This window comes from Thamnophis elegans, chromosome 8 (assembly GCF_009769535.1).
Source record: "Thamnophis elegans isolate rThaEle1 chromosome 8, rThaEle1.pri, whole genome shotgun sequence".
Classification (NCBI taxonomy): domain Eukaryota; kingdom Metazoa; phylum Chordata; class Lepidosauria; order Squamata; family Colubridae; genus Thamnophis; species Thamnophis elegans.
In genome coordinates this window covers 75877408-75902636 of record NC_045548.1, presented here as the reverse complement: position 1 = coordinate 75902636, position 25229 = coordinate 75877408, and the positions used below count along the sequence as shown (strand labels likewise).

General features: G+C 42.7%; 1 protein-coding gene across 2 annotated transcripts in view; it reads left to right on the top strand.

Moving 5' to 3' along the window:
- The window catches only part of AGO2 (argonaute RISC catalytic component 2), a 55213-nt gene extending 30678 nt beyond the window's left edge, over positions 1 to 24535 (top strand). For both annotated transcript variants that reach the window (XM_032223164.1, XM_032223163.1), the window contains exons 9-19: positions 899 to 1018; positions 4015 to 4137; positions 5432 to 5565; positions 7480 to 7664; positions 9074 to 9233; positions 12897 to 12987; positions 14534 to 14728; positions 15979 to 16113; positions 17094 to 17195; positions 18440 to 18639; positions 20202 to 24535. In XM_032223164.1, the coding sequence (XP_032079055.1) occupies positions 899 to 1018; positions 4015 to 4137; positions 5432 to 5565; positions 7480 to 7664; positions 9074 to 9233; positions 12897 to 12987; positions 14534 to 14728; positions 15979 to 16113; positions 17094 to 17195; positions 18440 to 18639; positions 20202 to 20310 (1554 nt within the window). In that variant the 3' untranslated portion in view covers positions 20311 to 24535. The remainder of the gene's footprint in view (positions 1 to 898; positions 1019 to 4014; positions 4138 to 5431; positions 5566 to 7479; positions 7665 to 9073; positions 9234 to 12896; positions 12988 to 14533; positions 14729 to 15978; positions 16114 to 17093; positions 17196 to 18439; positions 18640 to 20201) is intronic.
- The last annotated feature ends 694 nt before the right edge of the window (positions 24536 to 25229 follow it).

Below are 25229 nucleotides of genomic sequence, written 5' to 3'. Positions count from 1 at the left end.
GAGTTCGAGGCTAACTTGCACCGCTCTTGCAAATGGAAGGAAAATTGCTGGTATTTTCGGGGCTCAGTCCTTGTCCCTGCTGTATCACAAAAATGTTTTTGTGATACCTCAGAGAATGACAGTTGGTCTTACCTGAACTATATAACTATAACTATTTTAAGAGGTGTTTGCAGGATGGTCCAGAGATGGTATTATCACAGCCAATTGGCCTCGAGACTGGGTTGAAGCTGAAGCCACGCCTCTGGGCTCCTCTCCTCTCACCCCCAGTTTCAATGTAGTATGCCCTCCCCGAGATCCCGAAAACAAGTCACAAGGGAGACACCTCCACCCCCCACTCCCCCAATACTGTCTGTCTAACCTAGGGTGGGAACTGGCCCATCCTGCAAACACCTCTTAAAATAACAGTTCAGGTAAGACCAACTGTCATTTTCCAGAGTGGACCATCCTGCAAACCCACTCTGGAAAAATACTCAATTGACATATGGCTAGCCCTGTTGAAGCTTCGTAGTATTTGATCAACCCTTTCGATGAGATTGCAGGTCGTCCTTGACTGATGACTGGTCACTTAGCAACCATTCGAAGTTATGACATTTTTCAAAAAAACACAGTTCTTATGACCAGGAGTCAATGTTTTGATGTCAACCCCTCCCCCCCCGCACCTCCTGTGGTCATGTGATCACATTTTAGATATTCAGCAACCAACCCGCATCCTGTGGTCATGTGACCACAATTTTAACCTTTTTTTTTGCTGGAAACGCATTGTTTCCAGTTCCCAGCTAAAAACACATGTCAGGGACAATGGATTTGAAGTCTACCTGTGTAGCCGAAGAAGCAGCATGCTATATATAATTTTTTCCCCACATACTTTGACAGTAACCTTTTGGCTGTGTTGTTTTAGGTATGCAATATAGTTGCAGGACAGAGATGTATTAAGAAGCTGACAGACAATCAAACTTCTACTATGATTAGAGCCACGGCAAGATCAGCCCCAGATCGTCAGGAAGAGATCAGCAAATTGGTGAGCATCAACCCTATAAGGTAGACCGGACTTGGAAACAGATACCAGGCTTAATAGCAGTAACTGTGAGAGGGGTCTTGGAGTCGTAGAGGTCATTTGGCTACATATGAGGCAGCAGTGTGCGGCAACAGCTAAAAAAGCCAATACAATCCTAAGTTGCATTAACTGAGGGATACAATCAAGATCAAGTGAAGTACTGAAACTACTTGATAAAGTCCTAGTAAGACCACACCTAGAGTACTGCATCCAGTTTTGGTCAACACACTATAAAAAAGATGTTCAGACTCTAAAAAGGGTGCAGAGAAGAGCAAGTCAGAAGATTAGGGAACTGGAGGCTAAAACATACGATGAACGTTTGCAGGAACTGGGCCTGGCTAGTCTAGTGAAGAGAAGGACCAAGGGAAACATGATAGCAGTCTTCCGGTATTTGAAGGGCTGTCACAGAGAGGAAAGGCTCAAGCTGTTTTACAAAGCACCCAAAAGCCAGACAAGGAATAACAAGTGAAACTAACCAAGGAGAGATTCAACCTGGAAATAAGGAGAAATTTCCCAACAGTGAGGACAATCAACCAATGGAACAGAAGTTGCCTTCGGAAAATGTGGGCGCTTCATCACTGGAGGCTGGAGATTGGACTGCCATTTGTCAGAAATGGTGTAGGTTCTCCTGCCTGGGTGGGGAGTTTGAATATATGACCTACAGGGTCCCTTCCAATTCTGTTAATCTGTAATTAACCCATTTTCTTCTGGGTTTATGGATTATTACGATGAACTATGTAGAGCTGAAGCTACTTTTATCAGAAGAGCCACAGGAACAGAGCTGGTCCGAATGTTCTTCCCTTCTTCCTTCTTTTCTCCTCAGGAGGATTAAGGGGTGGGGATTGTCTGAGATGTTTTTGTAAACTACTTTCTTGGCCTGGGTTCAAATGTTGTTTATCTGCTCGTTGCCTTGGTACTGGAGCTTTCCTCTGTCCCTCAAGGCCATCCTCTGTGCTCCCTGCAGTGGCTCCTTTCTGTCCCTTATTGGAACAGTGGGAAGGAGACCGATTGGCACAGGTGTATGTTCCATGTCTGAAGGAACACCACAAATGTCTTCCCATAGTTCCATTCCCAGTGGTCAGTTTTTTAAAGACAACATTTCAGCCAGGAGCAGGAGAGAAAATTATGGTATTGGGAGGCTGAAGATTAGAGAGAAAGAATAGAGAAAAACCAAGACTGTTGTTGCAGACATAGAACAGAGAATAACAAAATTGGAAGGACCTTCTTGGAGGTCTTCTAGTCCAACCCCCCGGTCGAGCAGGAGACCCTATACTTTTTTAGACAAATAGTTGTCTAATCTCTTCTGAAAAATTTCCAGTGCTGAACCTCCTACAACTTCTGAAGTCAAGCTGTTCCACTGGTTAATCGTTTCTCCTTAGTTCTAGATTTCTTCTCCTTGATTACCGTATTATTCGGAGCATAAGACACACCTTTTTTCCCCATAAAAGAGAGTGCAAATTTGGGTGCGTCTTATACAATGAATGTAGACCCACCCACCGGCCCCCACCTTTTGGCCTCTGCCTCCCAGCAATTTACCATATTTTTCAGAGTATAAGACGTACCGGAGTATAAGACGCACCAAGATTTTGAAGAGGCAATTAAAAAAAAAAGTTTTTGCAATCTGTAGACGTCCCATAAATGGCCCATTTTTCACGAAAACGGGCCCGTTTTTTGCCCCCAAAAGGGCATGCATAGCCTTTAAGAGGTTTATAGTGCTCCTGGGGGCTGGGGGGGGGGGCAAAAGCGAGCAAAAAATGGCCCGTTTTTCGTTAAAAAAAAGGCATGTGTAGCCTTTAGGAGGCTTATAGAGTGCTCCTGGGGGCTGGGGAGGGCAACCCCCCCCCCAAGTCCCCAGGAGCACTCTATAAGCCTCCTAAAGGCTATGCACGGCCATTTTGGTGAACGGGGCGGGGTTTCGGGAGGCCCAAAATGCTGTATTCAGCATTTGTATAAGATGCACTCAGATTTTCACCCTCTTTTTTGAGGGGAAAATATGGTACCTCTTGCAGCAAATGGGAAAATGGGGTTTGCGCGGCTGCAATAGGCTACAGCAATCCTTGAAGCCTGTAACAGCTGATGATCCGAGGCTCAAGCTGAAATTGAAAGTGAAACTTGTTGTTTGCTCCTTGAGGCAAATTGCTGGGAGACAGGGGCAGATTTTGTTTTTTCTTGTGCTAATCAGGCGGTTTGCTGCAAGGAGATAAATCAATAACTATAAATGCCTATAGAATGTTCAAATTATTAGTTGTATTTTTTTAAGACTGCTTTATTATTGTTCTACACAACAACAAAATGAAGAAGCTTTTTAAAATAAATGCTGAAGAGGCCCAGTGCTATTGTACCTTCTTTTAAATAGCAGAGAATAACTATATTTCCAGAAAGCACATCAATTTTAACAGCATCTGTACAAGTGTAATCTGAGATGTAACACTACAGTGTATATTGTCTGTGCTGTTTGTTGCAAAGAGGCAAATTGCTGGGAGGCAGATTTCCCCCCCTTGATTTCCTCCCCAAAAGCTAGGTGTGTCTTATACTTCGGAGCGTCTTATACTCCAAAAAATACGGTACTTTCCATCCATTGCTTCTTGTCTTGCCTTCAGTTGCTTTGGAAAATAGGATGACCCTCCCTATATCTAGGAGCCCCTCAAATATTGGAAGACTGCTATCATGTCTCCCCCAGTCTTTGTTTTCATTAGACTTAGATGTACCCAATTCCTGCAACCGTTCTTTGTATGTTTCATCCTCCATCCACCCTAATCATCCTTGTTGCTCTTCTCTGCACTCTTTCCAGAATCTCAACATCTTTTTTTTTATTGTGGTGAGCAGAACTGGATGCAGACTGCATAGGTTTAAAAACTTAAAAAGAGTTCAGAATTGATTTTCCATTGCAACTAAAGCAACCCTAAATCAATTTACTTTAGATGTGTGTTTGTATGAAATATTTTTTCCTTGCCTTCTAGATGCGAAGTGCAAGTTTTAATACCGACCCTTTCGTTCGGGAGTTTGGAATCATGGTGAAAGATGAAATGACGGATGTCACGGGGAGAGTGTTACAGCCGCCTTCGATTCTCTACGGAGGCCGGGTACGTCTGACATCAGGGCTTCCAGTTCTCATTTTGCCTGTTGGTTGTGGCCCAGAGTAAGAGTTGGCATGACGGTTTCCCATGATTTCAGATGGGCTATGTAGTGTGACTCAGTAGGGGATGCGGTGGCTCAGTGGCTAAGATGCTTGTCGATCAGAAAGTTCGGCAGTTCGATTCCCTAATAGAGTGAGCTCCCGTGACTTGTCCCAGCTTCTGCCAACTGAGCAATTCGAAAGCATGTAAAAAATGCAAGTAGAAAAATAGGAACCACTTTGTGGGGAAGGTAAAAGCGTTCCATGCGCCTTTGGCGTTTAGTCATGCCAGCCACATGACCACGGAGACGTCTTTGGACAGCGCTGGCTCTTGGTTTTGAAACAGAGATGAGCACCGCCCCTTAGAGTTGGGACCGACTAGCACATCTGTGCGAGGGGAACTTTTACCTTTACCTTTATGTAGTGTCAAGGTCGGTGGCTTGCAGATGTTCTGGGGTTTAATGCTCTGTATAAAATGCGCAGTTTCCACAGCCAGGAATTACTTCCCAGTGGAAAAGCCCTTAATAAGGGGAACCTGTCTGTCCACTGGGAATGTCCTGAGGGGACCGGAACAACTGAAATGAAGGTGCCCTTGAGACGCCTGTTCTACCTTTCCACTGTGCACTTTTTGCACTAAGGTGTTCTTTGGTCTGCAATCCATTCCACAGGTAGTCCTTGACTTACGGCTGCAATTGAGCCCCAAATTTCCGTTACTAAGTGAAACAGTTGCTAAGTGAGTTCTGCCCCATTTCATGACCTTTCTTGCCATAGTTGTTAAGTTAGTAGCAGGGTCATTAAGTAAATCCAGCTTCCCTATTGACTTTGCTTGCCAGAAGGTTGCAAAAGGGGGATCACAGACTCTGGGGGATGCGGCAACCGTCATAAATATAAACCAGTCGCCAAGCGTCCGAATTTTGATGATCACGTGACCATGAGGATGCTGCGACGGTCATAAGTGTGAAAAACAACCCTAAGTGCTGTTGTAACTTTCAATGGTCACTAAGTGAACAGTTGTAAGTCGAAGACCACCAGTGGGTCTGACCAAGGAGAGCTTTGACACCATGAGCCGTGATGTGGGCTGGTCTATGAATACTCCGTTGTGGCTACCTTTGTTTTCCCCCTTAGCATCCAGGGGATTTGACATCAAAAGACAGACGTGTTTTGAAATTGTTGCACTGTAGAGTTTTGTTTTGGGGGTGGTTTGTTTTTTTTTGGCTCTGGGAAATCATTCAACTTAATTTTTCCCCCCCATCTCTCTCTAGAACAAAGCAATTGCGACCCCAGTGCAGGGGGTCTGGGATATGAGGAACAAACAGTTTCATACTGGAATTGAAATCAAGGTCTGGGCCATTGCGTGTTTCGCTCCCCAACGCCAGTGCACTGAAGTCCATCTTAAGTGAGTCTGTAGTTGAGCGGCCTCTTGTTCACGTCTTCTTCCAGTTTTCCCTTGCCCTGCTGTGATCACCCGGTGTTTTCTCTGCATCCCTTTGCAATAAATACAATATTTAGAGTAGAATTGGACCTTGGAGGTCTTCTAGTCCAACCCCCAGCTTAGGTAGAAAACCCTACACTACTTCAGACAAAGGGATATCCAACATCTCCTTAAAAACTTCCAGTGTTGGAGCATTCACAACTTCTGGAGGCAAGTCATTCCACTGATTAATTGTTCTAACTGTCAGGAAATTTCTCCTTAGTTCTAAATTGCTTCTCTCCTTGGTTAGATTCCACCCATTGCTTCTTGTCCTACTCTCAAATGCTTTGGAGAATTTGCCCCAAAAGTGCTGTTTTTTTCAAGAGGCAACTGGACCTTCTGCTTTTCTTTGAAGATGTTTCGCTTCTAATCCAAGAAGCTTCTTCAGCTCTGAATCTCAAAGTACATAGCTAAATATCTATGGAGATACTCAGTCCACCAGGTCATGGTTGTCCCAAAAGTGCTTTTTTCCCCCAAGAGGCAACTGGACTTTCTGGTTTTTCTTTGAAGATGTTTTGCTTCTCATTCAAGAAGCTTCTTCAGCTCTTTGTGTTAAGTACCTTTGGGACAACCATGACCTGGATGACTGAGAATCTCCATGGACAACCACAGCATTTCTTTTCAAATTACAGGTAATCCTTGATTTATGGTTGTAATTGTATTGGCCATTAAGCGGGTCATCACAGACTTGACTCTACGACCTGTTTTGTAGCAATAGTTAAATGAATGTAGCAGTCGTAAAATGAATGGAGTTGTTGTTAAGTGAACACATTATGTGCAATGGGTGTTTTTTCTTCCTGGGAACAGGAAGTGATCACTAGTTTCTGGAAGAAACATAAAATCGCAATCATATGACCACAGGACATTTGAAACAGCTATAAATTCTGGCTGATTGCCAAGCATCCCAATCGGGTGACCACATGGCAGGGCTCCAGTTATTAGAACTTCAAATCCGGGTCATAAGGACCTTTTGGGGGGAATCTCTCAAATTTATTAATAATCTTTAACAAGTACTTACAAATTATGGCAGGATTAGTTTTGGGATAGTGATTATACTCTGGGAGAATTACATCATGAGTGTGACATTAGAATTTTAGACATGGTTTTATGCATTTAAAGGGATGCGATGGCTCAGTAGCTAAGATGCTGAGCTTATCGATCAGAAAGGTCAGCAGTTTGGCGGTTGGAATCCCTAGTGCTGCGTAACGGAGTGAGCTCCTGTCACTTGTCCCAGCTTCTGCCAGCCTAGCATTTTGAAAGCATGTAAAAGTGCAAGTAGAAAAATAGGAACCACCTTTGGTGGGAAGGTAGCAGCATTCTGTGTGCCTTTGGCATTTAGTCACATGACCACAGAGACGTCTTCACACAGTGCTGGCTCTTCGGCTTTGAAACGGAAATGAGAACCGCCCCCTAGAGTCAGGAACAACTAGCACATATATGCAAGGGGAACCTTTACCTTTACCTTATGTATTCAGTGTAATGCGCTACATTTTTGTTCTGTAATGTTGAATTTTCCCTGTTGTTCTGATCATTGATTGAAGAAATCATTTTTCCTTTTAAAGTCTTAAGTAGGCAGCCTCCTTTCAGACTTGCAAAGTTTGAAGGGGCTGTTTCAAGTTTCCTGGCCTAATATAATTTTGGAAGGAAAGGATTAAAGGGAGAATCTTATAGTTATGGATGCAACGGGTTCTACTCTCGCTTAGAAGGATTGGCATAAATGGGTTCTGGAATCGGACGTCCACAATGGTAGAGCGTAGAATGTGATGTCTTGTTACATGGCTAGGTAAAACTTTGGTTCCTGCCCTTAAAATGTGTTGTTGCTTCTTTCTAATGTACCAGAACCTTCACTGAACAATTGAGGAAAATTTCCAGAGATGCAGGAATGCCCATCCAAGGTCAACCTTGCTTCTGTAAATACGCCCAGGGAGCAGACAGTGTGGAGCCAATGTTCCGTCACCTGAAGAACACCTATTCTGGATTGCAGCTTGTGGTTGTCATTCTACCTGGGAAAACTCCTGTTTATGGTCAGTTTAAGAGACCTACATGCCTCTGTCACCTTTTGCCTTACTATAAATCAACCTTGACCATTGGAAGATGTATGGACTTCAACTCCCAGAATTCCACAGCTGGCATAGCCAGCTGTGGAATTCTGGGAGTTGAAGTCCACACATCTTCCAGTAGTCAAAGTTGAAAAACACTGCTGTGAATATGTGATTTTTCACTGTGATCCTCAAGGCACTTTCTTGAGATGGTTCTCTTTGTTTGCTGCCTCTGTATTTCAGTTATGAATTACTTTTCTACATTAACTTTGGAAACGTCTGATCTACAATGCTCATCAACTATAACCCAATGCAGGTTTGATAGCTTAGTGTGATAGTTTCTTCTAAAATGTCACAAGAAGAAAAATTTATACATGGAGTATCGAAACGTATCTTCCTGTACAGTCTTTTCCTCAAAAACAGAAGGCTGCATGTGAGAATGCCAGAATTCTATCTATTTTAGAAGATAGTTGGATTGTAAAGAAGTGATTGAAGGGTGTCATTATGATATATATCTTGATCGGCAGCTGTTATATCATAAATTCTTAGTGGTGGAAGATTAAATTTTACCCTTAATTTAGAACGTATCTGCCTCCCATCGACAACAGACAATGAGTTACTTTTTTAAAAATTATATAGAAAAGCATTTATTGTATTGCAGATATACTGTGCTTCAGTTAATTTTCAAAGTAATTCATACAAAAGAGGAGATAGATCAAGATGCATAAACAAAATACTAATTACAAGATTTATAAAATGGCAAGAACCCAAAGTCTTAAAACTGCCTTAGAAATGTCAATCAAATGACAATAATAATTATTTTTTACATTGATTGTATTTGTTTTATATGGCTTTCCATTTCGAACAAGTAACTCTGAGTGAGTAGCTAATTAAGAACAAGAAAGTTTGAAAAAGAAGGGTGTTTTTTTTGGGGGGGGGGGTACTTGGCAAAAAAATACCCCAATCAAGGAACTACCAACTCAGACAGACAAGCTAACAGTAAACAACAGCCCAATAAAGCGACCACCAAGTCCACTTCTACCAACACTGACACTGCAAGCCACTAGTAAATAAAAAGAACAAGCCCTATACGCTGATGATGTAACCTAGTTTGATAATAAAATATCTGCAAGAAAACAGTCACGCTCAGTGACTATCAATGACCCCTCATTTCAATCCCGAGCCACAAATATTCGCTTCTATAGAAAGATACATAGGTGTCATGTGGCCCATGGCCTTCTCCTTGATCGTCCCCTGCTTTATCTCAGAGGGGCATTATGAGAAGATGCTCTGAAAAAGAGATTGTAGTTGGGGTTAAGCAGTCTTAAGTCGCTATCAGAGCCATCACCTTGATCTGTTTAACAGCATCTCTTTTCATTTCTCTGACTCGGCAGCCGAAGTGAAGCGGGTCGGTGATACGGTGTTGGGAATGGCCACGCAGTGTGTACAGATGAAAAATGTGCAAAGGACTACCCCGCAGACACTTTCTAACTTGTGCTTAAAGATCAATGTCAAACTAGGAGGAGTTAATAACATTTTATTGCCACAAGGAAGGTAAGGATTTTCAGGGTATGAGTAAGTACCCCACTGGTCCTGTGCTGGTGACGTTGGTTGAACAATTGGTCTAGGTACCCCATTTGCAGTTAATGTGAGATTATTTTTTTTAAAAAAAATCCAAACAAATCATTCTTTTCAACATGGGGTAATTTTATCTTGCAGCATTTCTTTAAAAAAAAAATAGCTTGGTTTTTGTGGTTAAATCTTAATTAATGCCTTATAACAAGGCAGAATCCCAAACTTTTGAATTGTGTTTTGAAGGATCAAGCTGGAAGTTGTGAAGGCCTCTTGTTTATGTTGCAACCTTCCAGTTGTGACTAGTTTTGTGGCTGAAGGAGGGGGAAGGCAAAATAATTATAAATTTCATTCATGGCCGAGTTGTTGACTCTGAAAAAAAGAATAACAACTCAAGACTTAAAGCTATTACATATTGTGTTGGCATAACAATTCGAACAAGGAAGAAGGGAGAGAAAAATCTCCCATTGGCCCTCAAATTGTGCTACTTTACAATTTAACCATGGTTTATTGACAGCACCATAATTTGACTTGTCAGCTAGGAACAATTACAGCATATAACTGTAGAAATACTTAAAAATTAAGTAAGATGGACTTTTAACGGGCAACATTTTGAATGAGTCTGAAAATCAGCCATTGATCAGCTGATGCAAGGAATAGGCCGATAAGGGAATGTTACTTATATTGGCCACCTTGAGTTATTTGTCAAACTAATAAAGGCAACAAACGAACACACTTTGATTTTTTTAGGGGGGGGGGGAGAGGGGTCTACAAACAACTGGCCAGCTGCATTCTTCACTGCTTTTAGCTTCTGGGCCATTTTAAAAGATAGTCACATGTCACTGCCATAGTTTTGTTTAGCAATAAGTTGGAAACGGATGGAGGAATTGTAGGCACCCCAGAGGTTCAGTTACAGTTCCCAGCAGTCCTCATGGCTGGCTGTCGTTCTGTAATGCACCAGCATCTCTCCATCCATAAGCCAGAGCGTAAATGACTTGCAACTTAACACTTAACGCTGGTGTAAAAACAAACGCTCTTGGCTCCCACTGCTTTCCCTCCGTCATTTAGTTCTAAGCCGAGGTGAATCTCTGTTTTCCACGCCAAGGTGGCGTAGTGGTTAGAATGCAGTACTGCAGGCTACTTCTGCTGCCTGCCGGCTGCCTGCAATTTGGCAGCTCAAATCTCCCCAAACTTAAGGTTGACTCAGCCTTCCGTCTTTCCGAGGTTGATAAAATGAGGAGCCAGATTGTTGGGGTCAAGAGGCTGACTCTGTAAACTGCTTAGAAGAGGCTGTAAAGCACTGTGAAGTGGTAGATAAGTCTTAAGGGCTATTGCTATTGCTATCATATTTTAAACTCAGTCGGCACCAGTGGTAGCCCTCCTTAGACTAGCACAGATTTTTCCATCAGGAAGGCTGATGACAAAGTCAATTGGATTGTCCCCGTGTCTCTGAAATACGATCACCAAGAACTCTTCTGCGATCACCTTATGTTTCCCCAGTTTATGTCTCTTTGGTACAGTGGTGGGTTGCAGGCGGTATGCGGGCGGTGTACGGGCGTACCGGAGCCTGGCCAGAGCACTGAGTACCATTCCGGTATGGTGCTTCGGAGGGCCCACCTGCCCGAGCTCCTTAACTGTCCTTTAAGCCTTTGGCTCTTTTGCACATGCGCATGGTGCATATGGCACCTGCGCGAGGCTCCACCGAACAGCTGGAGCGTCACGGAGGCTTGTGGAAGTTTCACAGGCAAGTACGATGCATGCGCGTACTGGTTGGAACAGAATCCGGAACCCACCACTGCTTTGGTAGCAACCTCCTGCAGTGTTAGTGCCGAAACAGCTTGTAATGGGGCTCAATTGGAGACTTGGCTAAGCAGAGTTACAAAAAGATTCCATGCACACATCTTCACCAGAGTTGGCTGGAGCTACGTCTCTGCAAAATGACAAAAACCCTTCATCGCTTGACTCTTTCCAGCTTCAAAGAGAAGTCTTATAACATAACAGAGGTAAAAAAGTCATGACAGCGAGTCCTTCTCTTACAGCTCATTTAATGACTGTTTGAAGTTACGGCGATACTGAAAAAAAGGGACTTGATGTTTGTTTTTCACACAACCATTGCACATCCCCATGGCGACAGGATCAAAATTCAGCTCCTTGGCAACCAACTCATCTTTATGACGGTTTGAGTGTCCCAAGGTCACGTGATCTCCTTTGATGACCTCCTGACAAGCAAAAGTCCACGAGGAAGCAAAATTCACTTAACAACAGCAGTGATTCATTTAACAACTGTGGCAAGAAAGGTTGTAAAATGTGGCAACACTCACCCAACAAATGTCTCATTTAGCGTCAGCAATTTTGGGCTGAGTTGTGATCGTGAGTCAAGGACTACCTGTAATGATGTAGAAATTAGAGGCATTACAGGACATCAACTCAGATTACAGGTTGTCCCCGACTTACGACCACAGTTGGGAGTGGAACCTCTTGTCTCTAAGCAAGGTGAATTGCACCCAATTTTCCAACCTTTTTTTGCTGCAATTGTTAAGTGAGTCACGCAGGTGTTCAGCAAATCTGCTTTCCCACATTACTTTTCGCTTGTTGGAAGTTAGCTGGGAAAGTTGCAAATGATGTTTATGTGAACATTGCAATCATCAAATGCATGCCAGTTGCCAAGGGCCCAAAGTTTGATCCCGTGATTGCAGAGACGCTGAGTCGACGTCTTTGTAACTTTGAATGTTTGCTGAAGGAATGCTGGTTAAGTCAAGGACTACCAGTGCTTGGAAGGAATTAGGCAAATTTCACTCAGCCACACTGTCCCTAGCTACAGTGGTGATGGTTGTCCATAAGCTCTTGATATACAGATAAACGTACTTTAAATGCCAGTGTCAGGGTTCCAAGTAATACCCCCAATGAAAAAAGACTCCAAGGTTCGTGTTTCCATTTTATTAGAGATGACATATTGGCACATCTGGGAAAACACGAATCTGAAAGTTTCCAGGTTTTCCCCACCCAAATGAAAGTCCAAACCCCTGCCCAGCACCCACATCCCCATCCCATGGCCCAATCAGGCCCCGTCCCCAACTAGATATGCCTCCCAGTCACACCCCTCCAGGTGCAGGGCAAGGACTCTCTGAGAAAGGAATGTTATTTAGACTATATATAATCTCCCATACTCCATATAATCCCCCCACCCATTTTCCCACAGCATTAAATGTGGCAGGCCCAATGCAGAAGATGGCTTCCAGGCTGGACAACCAGCTGTTGAGAACCACAGGAAGGCTAGCCATTTCTGCTGCTGTCTATAAGCTCTCTCAGTCCATGTGGTTGGCCATTTGAATTCTGGAATTTCTGAGTCCAGTCTGATCCTGCTGGGCACATCTGGCCTTCTTCTATTGAGAAGATGCGTTATCTGGTCACTTTGCACAGAAGAGCCGAGCAGGAAGTGCCACAGCTGCCTCTAAGCCTTTGAAACTCAGGTCCAAGGTAGAGAGATGGTGCCCAAGGCCCTTTGACTTTCATCAGATGGAAACATGTGCTGGCAAACACAAGTTGTATTACGGGTGTTGTGTAGTTTGCTAGAGAACATGCAAAGGTAAGCTTGCCTCCTTGATTGCGTTGTGTAAATATTTGCTATGTTCTCTCTTCTATTAGGCCTCCGGTATTTCAGCAGCCTGTCATTTTCCTTGGTGCAGACGTCACTCACCCACCAGCTGGAGATGGGAAGAAGCCATCTATTGCTGCTGTGAGTAAACCAGGCATCCTTCACTTTCTATATAATTAAAATTGAAAACCCGATATGGCATTAATATTGCACTATACAGTAGAATTCAATATAGCTACTGCCCTGGGATGGAAGCTGTTTTTCAGCCTATTTGTCCTTGTTTTTATTGTCCTGTACCGTCTGCCAGATGGTAATAGTTCAAAAAAAGGATGCCCAGGATGAGATGGATCTTTAAGAATGTTTTGAACTTTCTTAAAGTATCAGGAGCTATAAAGCTCTTCCAAAGAGGGGAGAGGGCAACCCATGATCCTCTGGGCAATGACGTTGACCCTCTGGAGTGCTGTCCTATCTGCCACTGTGCATTTGGCAAATCATGCACAGGTGCAGTGAGTTAAAATACTCTCTATCGTGCAGCGGTAAAAGGTCACCAGCAGTTTCTCATTCGGTTTCCTGAGAAGTCTCAGGTAGTATAATCTCACCTGCTTTCTCTTTTTTCTTTGTTAACTTTTATTTAAAACATTAACATACAAACTCCAGAAAGGAAAAGAAAAAACAAAACAAAAATTCAAACATTAAAAAAATGGATGTTATAAACACCCAAAGGACAAAAACATGTATATTATCCTCCCGTAGTTGAATACTGCTGGATATATTGCAACAACGTTAGTTTTGCCTGCATTTTCATTAAGATATTTGTGTTTTAGCTGACATTATTTTTCCTACTTATCCATCATTTGTTCCCCCATCCCTTGTCCAAAATATTTCTGAAGAAGTCTTCTCTTGAAATTGCCTTAAAAGGACTTCTTAATTCTTTAGTATTCCCACTTCCCAAGCAATAGGCTGTTGTGGCCTGCCAACGGCCAGCAGAGCTGGCAGCAGATTTGGAGGGTGAGGAGGTTGGGGAGGAACATGGGCCAGTCCTGGAGTATGGGGAAGGCTCTGATGAGGGCTCTGCGTTGGAGGCAGAGATGAGCTGTCTGACAGTTATCAGCTGCCTTTGGAGTCAGACATCTGTGGGGCAGAAGAACAGCTGGAGCCTGTTCCCAGTGTGTGCAGGCACAGAGTTGCCAGACAAAAGGACAGCTGAGCAAGGGCCGACTTGGGAGTAAGGCCACAGGTGGACGATGAATGGCCCCTCCCAGAGGAAATAAAAGAGGAGCGAAAGGGGAGTTTGCAGAAGTTTGCACAATTAGTTCGCTTCATTGGTTCTTGACTCTCTGAGACTCCTTGCCAAGTTTTCAAGATATCAGCCTGGCAGCTCTCCAAGCCAGATAAGGTCTGTGACTGTAAATTGAAAGACTTTGCTAGATGTGAATGAGTAGAATTCACATTAAATTAATAAAAGGGGTATTTGTCGGGACCAGGAGTTTGCTTCATGCTCTTGGGAAGCCTAGGCCAGACATAGGCTGGCTGGGAATTCTGAACTTATAAGCCACTTCACCTGTTGAACTACTACAGGCTTTATTTCGGTTGCAAAAAAGGAGGAACATTACTTAAAGTTGCGGTATGCTAAATTCCATGGTCCACTTTTTTTTTAAACAAAAAACATCCTCGCTTTCTTCCCCAGGTTGTAGGCAGCATGGATGCCCATCCGAACCGCTACTGTGCCACTGTGAGGGTCCAGCAGCACCGCCAAGAAATAATTCAAGACTTGGCTGCCATGGTTAGGGAGCTGCTGATCCAGTTTTACAAATCAACTCGATTCAAGCCAACGCGGATAATTTTCTATAGAGACGGTGTTTCCGAAGGGCAGTTTCAACAGGTTCTGTTCTTGCTTTCCTTTTCTTGGACTTAGACTAACTTTATTGTCTCTTTGAATGTACACTAACCAGCATACATTAAAATGAAATTTTGTTGCATACAGCACCACCTCCAATCAGTGATGGGATTAAGCCAGTTCGCACTACTTCGGGAGAACCGGTCGTTAAGTTTATGAGCGGTTTGGTGAACTGGTTGTTGGAAGAAATCATTAGGGCAGAGAACCGGTTGTTAAATTATTCCCACTACTGCCTCCAATATGTACTACATAAACATGACAAAAATACTGTAAATAAATAAATGCAGAATTATGTATATACCCATATATATTATATGACACAGAGAAACAACATGTATACATGTATATGGTGAGAAAAATGAATCTTGCGAGTTTATCAGGTGGATGGCATAGGGAACAAAGCTGTTACAGAATCTGGTACTCCTGCTAGGACTACCACAAAATGAGTGTGTGGGATCTCTAGCATTGCTTTGAGCTCTAAGCACACAGTGCTTATAAGCAGCATCCTGAATAACGGGAAGGGAGCTTCCTATAATCTCCGCTGTCCTCACTGCTCTCTGTATGGGCTTTCTATCTGAGGCACTGCTGCCACCAAACCAAACAGGGATGCAGTTTGTGCCTCGTGCCTCTGTAAAAAGTGGCCAGGATATCAGGAGAAAGATGTGCTCTCCTCATCTGACGCAGGAAATGCAGACGCTGGTTTGCCCGCTTCACTCACTTATAACGGGCCAAGATTCACTTAACAAATGTTTCACTTAGCCGCAGACATTTTGGGCTCCAATGTGATCGCAAGTCGAGTATTCCCTGTGCCTTAAAAAAAAAAAGTTGGCTCCTTGTAAATGCAGGAGCATTTCTGGTTGGAGTTTGACCTAGAGCCTCCCTCCTCTAAACTATCTGAATTCAGTGCTGTCTAAACCAGATCTTCACAATGAATGACTGCAGGGTTGTGATAATAAGATTGTGTTTTGCTCAGCAGAGTAGCATGTCTGGACGCATATACATTTTTATTATTGCAGTGTCTTTTTAATCCCAGATCTTCCCAGTTTAATCTCATTAAGTCAAGAATGTGGCTCTGGCTCTGGTATTTTTGCATTGCTTGAGATCACCTGTTTTGCTGCAGGTGATGAAGAATACCTGAAGGAAAATCCAAATAAATAAACAAGGTGGGAGGAGTTTTCTGATTGGTAAGGTTTCAAACGATCTTTTCCCTCTCCCTCCTGTTTTTCTTGGCGCAGGTTCTTCATCATGAATTGCTGGCTATCCGAGAAGCCTGCATTAAGCTAGAAAAAGATTACCAGCCAGGGATTACCTTCATTGTGGTGCAGAAGAGGCATCACACCAGATTGTTTTGCACCGACAAAAATGAAAGAGTAAGTATTGCATATTTTGGGGGGAGGGGAGAGAAATTGGCAAGTGATGGAATTAGAAATCTCTTAAGTTGCCAACATGCCCTATACAAGGGGTCCCCAACCTTTTGGACCTGAGGGACCACTAGATTCATAATTTTACATCCCGCGGACCACTAATATGATCTGCCTAATGACTGTCTGAGTGGGCGTAGCTAGGTGATCATGTGACTGGGTGTGTGTGGCCAACTTGATGTCACTCACGTCAAGGGCCTCGCCAGCCTCTACTCACCCCTCCCTTCCCAGCCACTACTCGCCTGCCCACCCATACTCCTTAGGGCCCCAACAGGAAGCAGTTGTTGGAACCAAGCAGTCACCAGGAGAAAGAGTTGGCAAAACAGCTCAGTGCAAATTGGATCTGACTGAGGAGGAGGTTCAGCAGAAGCACCTCACTGAGGACTAGGTACATAGGCTTTCCAAGCAGAGGGAAGACCTGCGGGAATGCAAGGCCAGGTACCGGCACCTGGAGGCTCAGTGGGCTGAGATGGTCAGCCAGTTCCAGGCCATATTGCAGTCCCACTGAAACAAGGCCCTCCGGCTCTTCGCCATCAGCGGCACTTCCCTGTAGCCTTCGCCCAAAGCCTCTCACCAGGAGGCTGAAGCAGACCCCAAGTTGGAATTTCTACCTCCTCCTGACCTACATAAAAAGACCCCGAAGGGGGAGACTCTCTGCAGCAACACAAGCATTCATTGCACATATCCGTCCTAGGGGGTCATAATTTGAGGACCCCTGATTTAGTGCAATATAAAAAATGCAAATAATTTTTCTCCGGACCACCAACATTTTGTCGCGGACCCCCATGGTGACCATGGACCCCCAGTTGGTGACTGCTGCTCTATACTACTGTGACCTCAAAATTTGGCAAATGAAACAACTTTTTGACTTCATTCTTTTTTTAGTGTCAGAATGTCAATTCTTGCATCCTTTGGTTATATTTCCACAGGTTGGGAAAAGTGGAAACATTCCGGCAGGCACCACTGTGGACACAAAAATCACCCACCCTTCGGAGTTTGACTTCTACCTGTGTAGTCATGCTGGTATTCAGGTATCTTCTGGATGCACACAACACACATGCACACACACAGGGGTGTCATCAGATCTCTGGGTCAGGTCCTTCTCAGCCACATGTGTGTGTAGTTGAATGTGTTCCACTTCTCTAGCTTTTAGTGTAAATGACACTTATTTTCAGTCCCTTCTGTGTAGCATGAAAGGAGAGAAAAGGTTCCCTTAGACAAGAGAACAGGAAATAATTTCCTCCCCACTCAACAAGTTTTCAGGAATTCGGGATAACAATAAATAAAGAGACAGAGAAGTAGAAAGTTTTATATTGCAAATACTTTGATCATACTATATATACATTCCAAAAGAGTACATGCCCTTTGCTCTGTTTGCAGCTCTGTCTTTCTTTTTTCTTTTCTTTTCTTTTTTTCTTTCTTTCTTTCTTTCTTTCTTTCTTTCTTTCTTTCTTTCTTTCTTTCTTTCTTTCTTTCTTTCCTTTCTTTCTTTCTTTCTCTTTCTCTCTCTCCCTCTCTCTCTCCCTCTCTCTCTCTCTCTCTCCCTCCCTCCCTTCCTCCCTTCCTTCTTTCTTGCCTGCCTGCCTCCCTCCCTCCCTCCAAATTCCATCAGCCGGCCAGTGTCGACTGGCAACTCCCCGGGGGAGGGCCTTCTCTGTGGCTGCCCTGGCTCTCTGGAACGATCTCCCGTTGATATCCGGACCCTCACCACCCTTCCGGCTTTCCGCAAAGCACTTAAGACCTGGCTGTTCCGGCAGGCCTGGGGCTGTTGAATTTTCCAGCCCCATCCGAGGTTATGACTGTTGTGGTTTTTTAAATGTGTTTGTCTTTTTATTTTTATTCTGTACCCCCCTCCCTTTTTGATTGTTAGCCGCCCTGAGTCTCTCAGGAATAGGGTGGCATACAAACTGAATCAATCAATCAATCCATCAATCAATCTATGTTTCTAGGGTCACCTGAGTAGTGCTCCTGGTTCCTGTAGTCTGAAATCCCCCCCACCCCCTACCCCCAGTATCTTGCCAGAGTGGAAGAAGCTTCTTGGATGAGAAGCAAAATGTCTTCAAAGAAAAAACAGGAAAGCCCAGTTGCACCTTTGGGTATAGACTGGATCCTTTGATTTTCCAGGACGTCACAGCACTTGTTGGTTACTTTGTCATTTCTTCAAAATAGAAATGCTTCTTCTGGGCAATTTTGGGAAGTCTGGAGTGCCAAAAGACAGGTGACCTATGGAGAGATGGAGACCTTTCCTTAACCTTGTTTGTGCTCCATTTCCCAGGGCACAAGCAGACCGTCTCATTACCATGTTCTCTGGGATGACAATCGCTTCTCTTCAGACGAACTCCAGATCCTCACTTACCAACTGTGTCATACTTACGTCCGGTGTACTCGATCTGTTTCCATCCCTGCGCCAGCCTACTATGCACACCTGGTGGCCTTCAGAGCCAGGTATCATTTGGTGGATAAAGAGCATGACAGGTGAATAATACAGCTGGGATTGAGGGGTACGGAGGGATAATTACAGTCATTTTTTCAGTAAACACTTAAAAAGTGACTTATGACCAGTTTTTCACCCTTACGACCGTTGCAGCGTCCCCGTAGTCACATGGTCAAAATTCAGTCGCTTGGCAACTGGCTCATATTTATGACAGTTGCAGTGTCCCGGGGTCACGTGATCCCATCTTGCGACCTTCTGGGAAGCCAAGTCAATGGGAAGCCAGATTCACTTAATAACCATGTTACTAACGGTGGCAGTGATTCATTTAATGACTGTGGCAGGAAAGATCGCAAAATGGGGCAAAATGCACCTAAGAACTGTCTTGCTTAGCAACGAAAATTTTGACCTCCATTGTGGTCATATGTTGAGGACTCTGTAGCCATCTAAAAGGAAGTCTAACTATGAGGCTGAACGGCTCATTCTGGGAAGAAGCAACTCAAATTCAGAGCTCCTTTTCTGTCCAGGCAGAGTGCAAAAATAAAGAAAACAGAACTGGTTGCCTCCAGAGTTTTTCTTTTTAATGTTTTAATGGGGTTTTATAGCTCTAAAATGTTTATTAATTTCTAGTTGGGAGCCGCCCAGAGTTAGTTGAAAGATAGATGGCTATATAAATGCTTTAAATAAACTAACATAAGATAAAATACAGGTAGTCCACAACTTGACAACAGTTCACAGTGTCCGTCCCAAGTTACATCAGCACAGGAAAAAAGTGACGTATGACCATTTTTCATACTTACGACCATTGCAGTATCCCCGTGGTCACATGATCAAAATTGTGGTCGTAAGGACTAGCTGCAAAATAATGAAATAAAAATACGACGGTCTTTGCTGAAAAAAAGGGAGACCAATTTTTTGGTTCTCCCCAAATAAATCTGCATCAAATTGTATAATATTAATGACAGCCTAAAATGTTTAACATGTAACCGTGCTCCAAACCCACATTTTTGAATACATGGATTTCAGTCTTGGTATCCCAAAGGTTTTTTTTTTTTTATTCAGGAGGCAATTGAACTTTCTGGTTTTTCTTTGAAGATGTTTTGCTTCTCTTCCAAGAAGTTTCTTCAGCTCTGACTGGATGTTGGAGAATGGAAGGATTTATACTCCTTGCAGACAGCTGGTCATTTGCATCCTTTTTTAGAGTCGTTGAGGCCATCTGGAGCTTTATCTGTGTTGTCAACTGTCACCTGAGTTGTGCAAATGAGCGTGGGGCCTTCTTGGAACTGTTTCACACTCATTTGCACTATTCAGGTGACCCTGAGGACACAGACAAATCTCCAAGCGGTCTCAATAGCGCTCAAAAAGATTTGCAAATGGCCAATATAAATCCTTCCATTTTCCATCATCCAGTCAGAGCTGAAGAAGCTTCTTGGATGAGAAGTGAAACATCTTTGAAGAAAAACCAGAAAGTCCAGTTGCCTCTTGAAAAAGCACCTTTGGGACAACCGTGATCTGGATGATCCAGAATTTCCACAGACATTTCAGTCTTGGGTTTAAACCTGCGTTGTTGTTGTTGTTTTTTCTCCCCCTGCCCCTTGCCCACCAGCGCCGAAGGGAGCCACACTTCCGGGCAGAGCAACGGCCGCGATCACCAAGCTCTCGCGAAAGCTGTCCAGGTCCACCAAGATACTTTGCGCACCATGTACTTTGCTTGACATCTGGCCGTGTTGAGGAACTCAGTTCTTCTGAGTTGGATTCACAAGAGACCAGCTGCACTTAGACCAACAGTTGCCCGAGCTACCGCGACAGCCAGCAAAGGAGTGATGCATCTTTATTTTTAAATATTCGGGGGTGGGGGAGGGAGGAGGGGGATGATGATGATGATGATGATGATTGTGATTCTATTTGCAAGAAAGCTTTTCATCCAGAATTTCAGACTTGAGTGTACAAAATATATATATATATTGCACAGCTTTTAAGACATGTGGATATGCCAAAATCAAAAAAAAAAAAAGCTGCTTGTCGGGAGAAATGAAACAAACAAGCAAAATTGAAAACCCACGTTTTTTAATTAACTAGAGCTGTGATCTCAGGGCTAAAAACAACACTTCTCATTTTAGTTAACGGCTTTTTCAGATGCTCTTATTTGTAATAATCTGAAGAAATACCCAATTAAGATCCGATTGAACGGGCCTGGGAGGGAGATGAATTTGCTTTTATTCCTTAAAAAAAAACAACACAAAAACAAAAAGCACTCGTTAGGATGCCAGTGAAGTCTTTGATCATTCTGGATGCATTTGTAAAGTGATTTTGTACCGAGATGCAGAAAGAGTGAGCGAAACCTTTGCTGTCTTATTGATAAGTCTGTGAAGGTCTATGGGCAAAAAATATATATGTATTTTTGACGTTAATTCTTGAATGTCTTTCATTGTGCTGTTTAAAATTTTTTGTAGGATGTGTTACGGAATTATTTCAGTTACAAAAAAAAAAGAAGAAGTTTTATCTATACTTTTTATTAGGTCCACTGAAAGATTAATGAAGTGTGCCACTTTTTTTAAAAAAAAAGTTTATTTTTTCTTAAAAAAATAATAATAATCCATTTTGATTACTAATCATGGAGTTTGTCCTCTAGGACTGTGACACTTAATTTTCCAAAGCTTTTCTAAAGAATACGGGTCTGTGGTGATACAGTACAATCTCTTTCACTGTTATGTTTGAATTAATGTAAAATTTATATGTGTTTCACAGTATTAACATGATAGTATAGATGCTATTTATATTTATTTACTAAAGAGTGCTCGACATAGTTCTTTTTAACATATCACAAACTGAAGAATGCTTTGGAGTTTTAAAGTGGAGAGCTTTTATGTGGACGAGAGGGATTTGGGTTCGAATTCGCCGTAACTTTTTTGCCGGTTCCCTTGTTCATTTTAACGAGGTTTGTTTATTATATCTCCTTGAAGTGAACAAAGGGGAACTGGAGCTGATGTGTTTTTAAAAAAAACCCCAACAGGATTATGCAACTACCTTGTGTGGAAGAGGAAAGATATACTTGGTGTTTATATCATTTCCCACCCCTTGTATCTTGGAAGGATTTAGGGGAATTCAGGCTGTAGTTTAGACATCAAAAGGAAGTTTTGTGGTTCTTTCAAGCACATAAATTATTGTTGTTGTTTTTCTGTTGGATCACCTGAGTCACAGAAATGGAAGGGAGGAGATCTGTGTTTGGCTGTTCGCTCTGAAGAAGACAACTTCTCCAGAGGCCTGTGCTAGAAGTACAAGTTTCTCTTAACTGCACAAGATTGATCAGACCAAATATTCAAAGCTACCATTGCACTGATGACCATGACAATAGGAACACTACTAAAACACTGGGGGTTAGGAAGCTTTCCCCCCCCCCTCTCTTCCAATCTGATGGGACTTTAAAAAAAAAAAATAATTTTCCCAGGCATGATTTTTTTTTAAAAAAAAAAATAGTTTCCCCCCCCTTGAAACCTTTCCAAGATTCAGTTTTCATTTCCTTCTGACGAGCAGTGCAGCCTGTCAGGTTTCCAAGTGAGGAAACCCACTCAAAGAAACCCATTCTGTCACTTAGAAAGATAAAGAGGGCCCTACCTCCACTGAGTGGAACGTTGAAACTACGATTAAGCTAAGGTTGGGATCTTAGGCTTTGCTCGGAAACGATGGATGTGGGCTGAGCGAGATAAAAGCCACGGAAATACTTTTTAAGGCCCTAGTGCACATTTTATGCCAGTCTGGACAGCTGGGCCCCTCCCATTGCCAACAGAGGCACCTGAAAAACAGGTTTTCAGGCAGAGGTTTTTGGGTGGCTTGCAGGATGTCTTAAAAAGTTTGTAAGCTGCAACTTCCAGCTGTTTAATAGGTTTAAGAGAAGAAAAAGACATTTAAGGCACTATTTTTTTGGGGGGGAGGGGTCACTCTTTTCTGCTAAGCAAGATTGTAGCATCTCCTTTTTTTTGATGATTTTTTCAATTTTATTTTCAAAGTTAAAATGTCGACTCCGAGGGGGGAAAAAAAGGAAACAACAAACAAACCAAAAATCTCTTTCACCTTTCCTCCTTCTCCTCCTTTTCCTCCTCTTTTTCTTGGGAGGGGCATTTTTCTCTGCAGCTTTTTCAGACACCATAAAACCTGCTGTGCGGAATTCAGGATTGAAGTATAAAACAAATGTCAAATTAGGAGATGAGAAAGGGAGAGAAACCATTTTCAAGTCCATCGTACCCCGTTTTCAAATTTAAACAAAACATCACTCAAAACTGTAAGTGTTTTCATACACATTTCTCCTTTTTGTTGTGCATTTTTCGTTACGTGCACACTTCCACAATGATAGTAGATTCCCTACTATCAGATATATTTGACGTTATCTCATTGATTTCCAACGCTGTTTTCTTTTTTGGGGAAACTGCCTATAAAACTGGGAAAGAGCATCTATTAAAGGATAATAACAAATATAGTTCATGGGTAATTACGGGAAGTAAGAATTAGGAGCGTTTGAACCAAAATGTTTACTGTAAAACTTCTCTCCCTTTTTAATTCAAACAGCTACAGCAGATTATTGGGTTATGAGCTACAGAGAGTCCCTCCTACATAGGAAGAAGGCAGTATACATAAACTAGGATTTCATTCCTGCTACTAAAGTTCTGTTTTCCATCGCTTTCTTTTCCAGGCAGCACTTAAATTAATAGTTATGTTTATACTTTTTACTATTTTTTGTTTCCCCATAATCTTCAAAATACATCAGCTAGATGGGCTAAAATGGAATCCTTTTTTTTGGGGGGGGGGGTGTCTTTCTAACTACAGCCACCTAATCTGACAGTTGTCCTGTAGTGGCTGCTAGCTAGCAACAGGCTAAAATAATAATTGCATTTAGGTGCTTCTGGACAGTGCTTTTCTTGTCTTGGTGGCTTTACCGCCAAGTTCTGATATAGATTCTTCAGTGTGCAGATAGTTCTATCCACAGCTGTTGTTTATATATGCATCATTCAGGGCCAGAAGGAATAGGATGAGTTTTTGAAAGCGTCGGATTAGTTTTTGCTCCGATAGAGAGGAGAAATGCATATCTCTTTCTCTTTTTAAACTTTCCATAACCATAATACTTTTTTTTTTAAAAAAGGCTTTTAATTGTTCCATATGGCAAGCGGGGAATGGAGGACGGGGTGTTACTATTATTATTTTTTGTTGTTGAAAAACTGACAATGCACTTTGAAAACACAGGGCGCTCTGAATATGCACAGGAACTGGGTTTTGTTTTTTAAAATAATAATAATAATTATAATATATGCAGAAACCAAAACTCCAAATGGAAACAAAAAGGATTCGACTTTCTCAGTAGTTCTTTCTTGCAGTGTTTCTTGGAACCCCCACACTGCTATCTCAGGTGAACGATTTCATTTTTTGCAGAGATCCCAGATACTTTCCATGAGAACCAAGGCCAATAGCTTTGGGAAATGGGGTTGGTGGGTGGGTGGGATAGGAGTGGGACTATAAGGAATGGAAGTGCTTTCAAGTCTTTATCACAGGAATCGTTTTAGAAGAAAACCAGCTCTAGTACCGATTCGGCTTTGTTTTACAAACCCGTCTTGTAGAGGAAGAATGTTTTGAAAAATACCTTTGATGCATTTTTTTTTAACCAATTAATGGCGTGTTCATTTGTCGCCAAACAGCTCAGACTGAATGATGGGTCTGGTAGTTTGTGACCGTCTGCTTTAAGGATGCGTCTCTGCCGTGAGATTTTTGGGACTGTGCGCCACTTAGAAAGCCACCTACGCCCAACCCAGGAACTGTGACTTTTGCCTGGGGGCAAAGAGATTGCGCTGTTCACCTGGGTTTCAAGCCCGCCCAACTGTCACTTGTGAATTTTCTACTTGCCCTAATATTAAATGCTTTCATAGATTTGAGATGCCAAAAAAAAAAAAAAAAGGAGGAGGAGGGAAGCTTGTTCTGCTGGAACGAAAAATGAGGCGTAAAGTGGAGCCATTTTATTTGAAAAGCAAAATGTACCCTTGTTGGTCTCTTGTGCCTTTTTTAAACGCCCGCTCGTCAGGCAGAAAGCATTGAAATTGTCTGGCATCTGGGGTGTGGAGAAGAGTCAGGGGGAGGCCATCCTCTTTTGCTCAGAGCTGGATGGATGAGATAGTTTTTGTGGTGGACTTGCTGGTCAGGTTCTTTAGATGTGGGCGAAGGTATAAATCATATATAGCGGCTTTTATTTCTGTTTTGGTGCTGACTTGGTTGGGGTACGCCATACTTTCCCTTCCAAACTCTGTAGCTAAACGAGGCAAATGTCAACATTTGCCACCTGTATTTTGTGGTGCTTCACACACGACAAGAAGCCGACTTGAGGTGCGGATGGATTTTGAAGGATGCTGTCCCATTTTTCTCCCACTGTTGCGTTTTCAAATGCTTAAATTGGATCCTTTTTCTGTAACCGGTTGAGCCTGCCCTCATGCCTGAAATCCAGTGAACAAATATAGCAATGAGGTCCAGGTAGGGGTTAGAGATGCTGAGTGGTCAAAGTGTGGAAGATAGATACTGTTCTGACAGAGGTTTCTCCAGCAGCACGAAGTGAATCCTTTTCCTGATAAACCTCTTTTATTTAATGTACAGTGAATTC